This window comes from Crinia signifera, chromosome 8 (assembly GCF_055691185.1).
Source record: "Crinia signifera chromosome 8, ASM5569118v1, whole genome shotgun sequence".
NCBI lineage: Eukaryota > Metazoa > Chordata > Amphibia > Anura > Myobatrachidae > Crinia > Crinia signifera.
In genome coordinates this window covers 90,288,377-90,297,656 of record NC_139224.1, presented here as the reverse complement: position 1 = coordinate 90,297,656, position 9,280 = coordinate 90,288,377, and the positions used below count along the sequence as shown (strand labels likewise).

The 9,280-nt window shown below is 42.0% G+C and overlaps 1 protein-coding gene and 1 non-coding gene across 2 annotated transcripts in view; one reads left to right on the top strand and one right to left on the bottom strand.

Annotated features, from left to right (window-relative positions):
• CDC73 (cell division cycle 73) overlaps nt 1-9,280 on the bottom strand; it is a 103,111-nt gene that overhangs the window by 58,704 nt on the left and 35,127 nt on the right. The window contains exons 8-10 of the mRNA XM_083156792.1: nt 6,087-6,185; nt 5,017-5,095; nt 69-133 (exon numbers count right to left, since the gene is read on the bottom strand). Of these exons, the coding sequence (XP_083012918.1) occupies nt 69-133; nt 5,017-5,095; nt 6,087-6,185 (243 nt within the window). The remainder of the gene's footprint in view (nt 1-68; nt 134-5,016; nt 5,096-6,086; nt 6,186-9,280) is intronic.
• On the top strand, nt 8,989-9,107 carry LOC146032576 (5S ribosomal RNA). Its single transcript, XR_014458004.1, has one exon. It is a non-coding gene; the product is annotated as a 5S ribosomal RNA (ribosomal RNA).

Sequence of the window (9,280 nt, the reverse complement as noted above, 5' to 3'; positions counted from 1 at the left end):
TTATTTTCTTAAGGCAATCGACCATGAAAATTTTCAAACTACATTCAGTACAATTTTTGCAAACTCACCGTCACAGATTTCAGCGTCATTCCGTGGTATGTTCCCATAGTGTCAATTTTAAAACCTTCCGTTTCTACAAGAGAAAAAAAAATACCACACAATTTACACAAACACATATCTTCATTTAAATAGCAGGACCTAATAGCTGAAAATCCCTAATTTGATGCACACAACTTTCATGACATACGTTTATTTAGCTAGTTGTTTCTCTGCAAACAAAATCAGACTGGTAGTGTTATAGGTGAGTGGTTAAAAAAGGAAATACAATTCCAATGCTATTCAAAAGAAAAGTATTAATACAATGCATGAGAAACCATACCAGGCTTAATCATTTTCTTTCATTGACGAATAAAAGGTAGAGATTTTTTATTATTTATTTTAAATTTAAAGCTGGATATTCATATGGACTCAATAATTTTGGGAGAAAAATAGGGATTTTTGGCAGCTTTTCCTTTGTGAAATTCAATTAATCCCTGTTTATTCTACTGAAAATGTTCTGGGGAAGATACAAAGGATCTATGATAATCCCAAGGCTTTACAAGTTAGCAGCATTAACTATTCTTAAGGTGTGCTGTAGTATGGGTATGCATGCTGCAGACGCCACCAACATTTCTGCTTGCATTTGTGATCAGAAATGTGTGAAAAGGGGTCGCAGGCAGCAATTTAGTAGGGTTCAGCCGTTTTGCATGGATTAACTCGTTACTTCTGGATGCGATCAGTGAGATTAAACAATTGGCGGTGCGGTCCAATTACGCACACCTATTCAAAACAATTATGTGCTTAAGCTTAGGTCTAGGAGCAAAAATGGTTTCATCCACATGCGGAAAAGTGGAACAAAAGCTCAGCATTGGAGTTGACACATTACGGACCTTATTCTGATGGACCAAAACATCTGGTAATTTCGCAGCTTTGCGCGTCATGTATACGCCGCATGCCACTCGCACGAACGTCCACCCTGGCTAGCCGAATATCACTGCACTCATGCAAATGGATGTTTAGCATAAACATCCATTCACAGCCTTGCACGCGGGGACAAAATAATTAAATGGTCGCAGATCTAAAAACACCTCTATGGTGTTGCCCATAAAACGCTGTATGTTACCACGGGCGCAGCCCCTTTCCGCTGCCCCACGCCCGCACTGCTAGGTGCGAACATGCAATGCGCAGTGTCCTCTTGCACCAAGCGGCTGCATGTGTGCTTAAGTAAGCACAAGCGCAGTTGCAAACCATCAGTCCCTTGGGCGAACGCGCAGGGGAGCGTATGGATCAGAATAAGGTCCTAAATCCTAATGTCTATATGAGCAAAGCCTGCCAGTAACCATTATGGCTTTTTTTCGCTTTACTTTCCTACTCCTACCAATATCGCAGCCATAACAGACATGGCAATCTTCTCCTGGAGAACTAACCTTTCCAATATTTATCCCCTTGCTAGCTTAGCTTAATTATGGAAACCTGCCCAAAAAGACATTTTAAGTTTAAGCCATTAACTCTTAACTCCATCCTTTTAACATGTCCCAGCCATAGGGAATGTACATGTAATTTACAGCCCATTACTTTGCAGGTCTATCTTGGTAACGGAATTGGGACATCTGTCAGAATGAACTTAGGTCTACAGTCATTAGGTCGACCCCACTAGATCGACTGGCAGGAAGGTCGACCTGACTTAAGGTCGACATGGGCCAAGGTCGACATGACTTAAGGTCGAATTTGCATAAATGGTTTGCGAACGGCATGTTACTGTCCTCCATCTTTCTTTTTATGTCAGTCACAATTAACAGGGGTACATTAATAGCAAATTAAGAACTAATGACTGCTCTAAGTGTCGCCCCCAATTGCCTAGTGTACTAGGGTGGGTCTGGTACATTATGAACAGCCTGTGAGGCCAAGGAAAATGCTCAACTATTAGAACTTCCACAGACTTCAGTACTCCCTAGATTTCGGAACTGATAAAGGCTGAAAGCTGTTGGTTGAAGGAGAACTGACTGAAAATGGAAGCAAACCTCCCAAAAATCCATCTTCGGTTCAGCTTGGTTCAATAAGGCTGTTTAGTGTAAGCAATTGCAGGTTATGCAAACTGATGTGTCAAGAGTCCATGGAGAACACCGCTATTGATGTGGGTCTTACTGGGGCCATGATATCCAGCTCAAAATCTCTGAACTCTGGAAATGTGTCAGTGGGACAGAAAGCACTTCAGAGAGAAGGCCCTTTAAAATTGTCGATGACAATGACAAGTAGATATAAAGTCTTGCAGAGGGTGATCTTACACTTTGCGTTATTGTTTGCAGAGAGAAAAGCATGATCTCAGACCCTTAAAATCAATCAGAAAGGAACCAGGCTGCTGCTTCTAAGCTGATTCAATTACAGCTAAAATGCCTGGGCAGGTCAGTGACTCTTGAAGTCCTTTCCAAGATGGCACTTTCGCACCTTACAAAATAAATATTTGTTTGCTGGAAGGGCCATTAAAAAAATAGCTGAGTTTAAGCAGTATGTAGTTCAAATCAACATAAGCCTGAATAATGACTTTGATAATACAGCAGGTTTACACTGGGACAGGCAAGAATGCTGCTGAATATTATATCAAAATGATGCTATTTGACCTGGGTCACCACAGGGTCCACTTTGTCCCATGCTCCACTGTCCGCACCCAGTTTCTCTGTCTCACATGTTCCAGTCTCCCTCCCAGTGTGAGCAGTGGGGTGCACTCCAAGGCTTTCACTGCACACACTGAGAAGACAGACCAAACCTTCTGCAATTATTATATAGATTTGCGAGTGGGAGGAGTGATGGGATATTAGCTGAGAAACTTTGACCTGGTCTTTAGTGCACATTTCCAAGTTTTACAGATTCAAAATCTGAGTGGCCAAAAATGAAACAGGTTATTTATACGTGTTACACTCTGTTAGGAGAGTCTATTTAAGTGCCCTGAATACACCCTTTGGGTTCTTATTTTGTTCATCGTTGTGTAAACTTATATTAGAAAAATTGTTCCGATCAGTTCTGCCTTTATTTTTATTTTATTTTTTTGCAATATGCAAAAAACACATACAATGAATAAGGACTGGGGCTAGGCTATGGGGTACTTTTATAATCAAATTTAACATGCTAAACATCATCATAATTTTCGATCATTAAGTGTCCTGACCCGTTTCACCATGTTATCATGGAGAAGCGGGTACTGACATCGGCTGCATGTATTATTCCTGCGGCATCCGTAATGGGAGTGCATTAGCCTCCCCCAACGGGGATACGCTTCCTTGCATAACCTCTGTCCACCTCTTTATGTTCTGCGCATGCACTCCTAGTGTTTTATGTTCGGCGCATGCACCGGTTTTCATTCCTCGGCGCATGCGCAGCTTTATATAGAGGATGCCAGTGATTAGCAGGTGCTGTGGAGGGGATGCTGGGTGTTAAATGAGAATAAAGTTGTTTGAAAAGAAGACAAAAAGAAAAATAAATATATTTAGCCACGCAGCACCAGAAAACCCTGACGAAAAACAACTAGGCAGGATAAGGAACGAAGGCATACATCAGGTAAGAGCAAGGCACTCAGTTTAAAATAAAGCATTCCCGCTAAGCCTCCTCAGGTTAAACACCTGCATCCTGAGTGTCATGCATCAGGGGAAGCGCTATCCCCTACCATAACGTACGGGGATAGCGCATATACCCCTGATCGCCGGATAATACATCTACCCCTAAATGAATTGCATGAGAGATCTTGGACTCCTTTTAGAACTATTTTCAGGTTAGCTCACAATGCAAAAAACAAAAACACAGAAATAAAAAAAACAAGGGGGTAGATGTATTATCCGTCGATCAGGGGAATATGCGATATACCTGTGCGTTATGGCAGGGGATAGAGCTTCCCCCGATGAATGACACCCGCGATGCGGGTAATTTATGGGGCAGGAGGGTTACCGGCGCTTCTATAAATTAAATAGTGCGCTGGGATCTTATGTATTATCTGGCGATGTTGGGCTTCGTTCCTTATGCAGCTCCCGTCACAGATCACCCTCTTTTTCTGGCGCTGACGGTCTCCAGCCTTCTAATGCTCTGCCTGTTGCTGGTCTTTGGCATCTTAAAATTAAAACAGCACATGTGCCTGGTATACAGCATCCCATGAAAACATTACTCAGCACATGTGCTGTTTTAATGTGAAGATACCGAAGACCAGCAAGCGGCGCTGAACATTAGAAGGTTGGAGACCCAGCTGATATCCATTATGGGAGGACTCATATCCCCGACAGGGGAGGATAACACACTTCCAAAACGGATGTCATAATACAAGCAGCCGATGTCAGGACCCACTTCACCACAACAACATGCATGGCATGTTAATACATCTATCCCAAGATACCTTAACAGGAAACGCATTGGGGCAGTTTGTGCACAAAAATTTAGGTAGATGTATGCTTATGATTGATAAGTTCTCATACATCTAGCTTCAAAATGCCACAAAGGTGCCTGGCGTGGGTAAGCTGACATGCCCCATCTTAGAAGCAAAGCGATGCAAGTAGGACATACGTACACAGGGAATAAGCCGAGTCTATATATGAAGCACAAAAGGTACTGCACATAGAAATAAGCAGAGGTATTATAACATTTTCCACGGAAAGTCAGACTCTGTCAAACCTAGATATACAATTGTCACATGGCAAATTAATCAGCACTGTCTTTCCAATGCGCACTAGTTGCATCATGTTCTAACATATGCATTTCAGAGAAGAAGAAAAAAAAAGGACGCCCATCAATAGCCGAGTCTCACAGGGCTGTTTTGTGAAATTACAGCAAAGATGTATGAGAACATATCTGTAAATGTCATGGTTTTGTGAGCTGGTCAGAAACCAAAAGAGAAATAGCCATACAATTGATAAAAAGCCAAATCCCTGGAATGGTTGCTTGGATGCCCTACTACAAGTGCAAAAAGAATGGAAGGAGGATGACTTTTTCAGAATTTACCTTCTTTGCCTTTGAACCTTTCTTGATCATACCGATTGTAGATTTGTGGGGCTGGCTGTTTGGTTCTTAATGTTGGGTCCTGAAAAATACAAACAAACTAAAATTTAAACAATTCAAAGCACACCTTTGCAATAGGGTGTATACACAATGTGCTGGATGATAGAAACGGAACTTAAGCTGTGTACACACGGTGCAATACATTGCTCAGTATCTCCTTTTTGTCAGCGACTAGAGATGGTCGCTGATGAACAGGAGACTTTGCCAGAGGAGCTGCAGAGGGAAACGGCTGATTGCAGGAGCAAGCAACCAGTGACCACTAGGAGGCTGAACACGGGAGCATGCACCCAGCGATTTATCGCTTCAGCACAAACAAATCGCTGTCAATATGGTTGCTCAGCGCTCATATTGCATCGTGCGTACACAGCTTAAGACACTAAAAATTATAGTAGACATGTGGACAATGTGGAAAATGTTTACTCTTTAAAAAAAAAAAAAAAAATACTAAAAACCAATACACCTACCAGCTACTTCATGTGAATGAATGCAAAAATAAATATACACATAACAGATTATGGCGGATATTCGAGCCGAGATTCCGACTCTCCTGAAAGTCGGAATCCAGGCTGTTTTTAACAGCTTCTGACAGTAATTAGACTGCTGGTATTCAAAGTACCGACAGTAGAGTGTCGGGAAGTCCTGAAATCGGCAAAAAGAAACATGGCAATGAATTCGACAATCCACAGCCATTTCCGCCAAAACAGATCAGACTTTTAAAAAAGTCTGATTTGAACCCCTTTAATACTGTCATTAACAGCAGCATTGAATAAGTGAGTGCCGATAATTCTTCTGTCGGGAATATCGGCCCAGATTGAATACCCCCCTTTAAAATGGATTACATTTTTGTGGGACCAGAAACTTACACATACACACGGTCACCATAAAAAAAATATACAATTTTAAAATGAACTGTTAACCAAAATCCGTGACATTGTCGCAAAGAAAAAAAAAAAACACTCTCAAATATGTCAAAGTAAAATATTCTAGCAGTAGGAAGTGTCCTGTCCACCTACTGTTGGTGCTGTCGTCTGCACTGGCCGTGGTTCCGGAGCTCGACCTTCTTCTCTTGCTTTCACATTCTGAAGAATTGCAAATATGTTTTTGGCAAAGTTCTGAACAAAGAAAAGGAAAAATAAGAGTTGAAGATCTACCATAGCAAATCTTTGTAGGTAAAATAGCCAAAAAAACTCATGGAATGTTAGCAGACACAAAACAGTAGAAAAGTATTTTGCTTGACACTAGATTGCAAAGCTAACATTTTCTAAATCTTACTTAAGAGATGTTACTGCCCAGAAGTCTCGAGAAACATATCCCCTTTTTCATCAGTTTAAACACTTTATATACAGCTTTTATAAAAGGGTACTTGTGTAGTTTCACGGCGCCAGCATAGCCTTGCGTCGTGAGACCCCTTGCGGGGCTCGGTGGCTCGCCACGCCATCTAAAATCAACTCTGTGCCAACGTGAATAGTGGGGGTATGAACTATCCATGTCAGTATGAAGTTTATTTAGTTTATTTTAGAAATGTTGCCGAGCGCAGAACCCGAAAGTAGCGCACGCCCATGCTGGCGCCGTGAAACTAGACAAGTACCTATAAAAGCAATACTATAACTACTTCCGGTAAGTTACACAGGCTATGTCTAATAGAAGATGAAGCAAGTTGGTTTTCTATCCATCTTTGTAATATGGCCTCTCTATTTATAATGGAATGGCTAGTTAATCCCTTTTACCTTAGCAAGGTTTACTCTTGAAAAGAGGCCAATCTGTATTGCCCCAGAGAGGACAAGCTGCAACCAACCCTGCCGATTTCTTATGCCTGTGGTAGCCAACTTCAGCCCTTGAGAGCTACCAACAGTTCATGTTTTGCAGCTCACCTAGCAGGTGCACAGGTGTAGTCATCACACACACACTAAAAGATCCACAGGTGGAGCCAATTAAATTTACTTGTGATACTGTGAGGAGACCTGGAAAACGTTAACTGTTGGTAGCTCTCAAGGACTAGGAGTCGGCTACCCATGGGCTTACACCAACTCTTTACACAGAGGTTTAAGGTAAACTGGCTAAAAACTTTAACTATATTCACACCCAGAACAGTGAATTTTCTGTGGCATGGATTTAACTTTTTTAAAGTCTCTTCAATACGATCAGTTTGTGAATTAGTTCATGCTGTTAATCTCCCTTTCCACCACATCCCAAAGGTGCTTTATTGGAATGAGGCGGGATAGGTTATAGAACATGAGTAGACTAAGCACAAATGGCTGCATGAAAAAGAAAGTGTGTATGTGTGGTGCGCAATCAGAAGCAGCTGGCACAGGATGGTCAGACCCTTAAGTTACAACAAGGTTAAAGAAAGGAAATGTGCCAGCGCTGGCTGTAGCAATGATTGGACCAGACGGTTCTCAAAAATGTTTAACAAATTTAATAAATTTAAGAAATTAAAATACATATAAAGTATAACTAATAATATGATGACTCATTAGACGTAAAGTCCAAAATGCACTGTTAAAACATATCACCAGGATATTTTTGCTTGTTAATTATGAAGGAAATTTCCCATGGAAAAACTGACTATGTAGATTCATATTACCATCCTATTTGGTCTGGTGGATGTTTGTGTCCAGACTGGGGTGACACAGCAGTCCTGATAAATGCCCTATAATTTCAAGGGCTCAAGCTTCCCACTTTTTGCGATCTACCTCTTGAACGCTGGATGAATTAGGGATCATGCAGTTATCCCAAAAAGGTTGAGTCCAGATGTTTTGTGAGGGACGTCTGTAGGTGGATTGGACAGGTCACCAAACTTCCAGAGATGGTGTCAGCAAACAAGTTTCTAAACAGCTCAACACGTTTGCCCGGATAGTGTACCTCCGGCTTCCTCAGGAGCAAGTATCCAACTGTGAGCTCAGTGCTCATATTTATACTAGAGGACTAATTGTCTAAATGATTCACCCGAGTACAATTACAGGTTTAAAACTTTAAAAATATTAGAACCATCTGAATAATATACAGGTTATATACCTTATTAGTATAGGAGGCAGTATGTTGAAAAATACATTTGTTTTAAGCAAGGCAAAAGGTATTTTCAGTAACAAAAATAAAAAAGGTACCAAACATTCCATTTCGACTACGGGGTCATGCGACCCGGAAGTGAATGACATATGTAACAGATACGGCAGATATTCTGCCTGTTTTTTTAAGAGGAATGGAGATGAATGCGCTCCAGTGTGGCCCAAGAGACAATGTGGGGACCACGGCGTCAGGCACCAATTGCCGATATCGGTAGCAAGATCAACGGGATCCCCGGCCGCGTCCGTGGTGTTGCCTGGCAATGGACCCGGTCACGTGCACATCACGCGACCCGGGTCACGTTCAGCGATGCAGGATGATGTCCCCCTTGGGTAGCTGAGGGTGTATACGCCCTAATCACATGCATGTGCAGTGAGAATCCCGGGAATCAAATGCATGTGATCAGGGCGTATACGCCCTCAGTGAAGTCACTGAATAGTATAATATACTGATACTGTCATCATGTTAATACTGTACTTATGGTAGTGGGAGCAGTTAATACAAATATTTTCTCTAATGCTGTTGCTGTCCACATGTTAATACTGTACATGGGCCCTCAATTCTAATTACATTGGTCCCTCAAATGATCGCACAAGGGACCGGTGTTTGTGCCCTGCACATGCGCATAAATCGGTTATGCGCATGTGCATGGCTTCTGTGCACGACATGGAAATGCCCAGCATTTCATGGGCATCTCCATGTAAATCCAGCCGTGACACAGTGTGCTGGGGCAGGCGGCTGGCGTCACAACGCCAGTCACCCGCCCGGACTTCGGTCCAAAGCCTGCATATATATATATGTCAGTCTCCACTGAGCCCAGGAGAAATTATTCTATGGTCACCAAACCAACATACCTACAGCCATACCACATTGGATAGGCCCAATCTCGTCTGATCTTGGAAGCTAAGCAGTGTTGGGCCTGGTTAGTACTTGGGTGGGAGACCACATGGGAACACCAGGTGCTGTAGGTTAATACCAGGTTGAACTAGATGGACGCAAGTCTTTTTTCAGCCTTACCTACTATGTAACTATGTAACCAGGGCAATTTTCGATTTTTTTACTTCTAGAAGAAAAATCTACTCTAAATCAAATTGATAATTGACCCTGAATCGAATCATCTTAACTACCTTCGATGCAGATGATT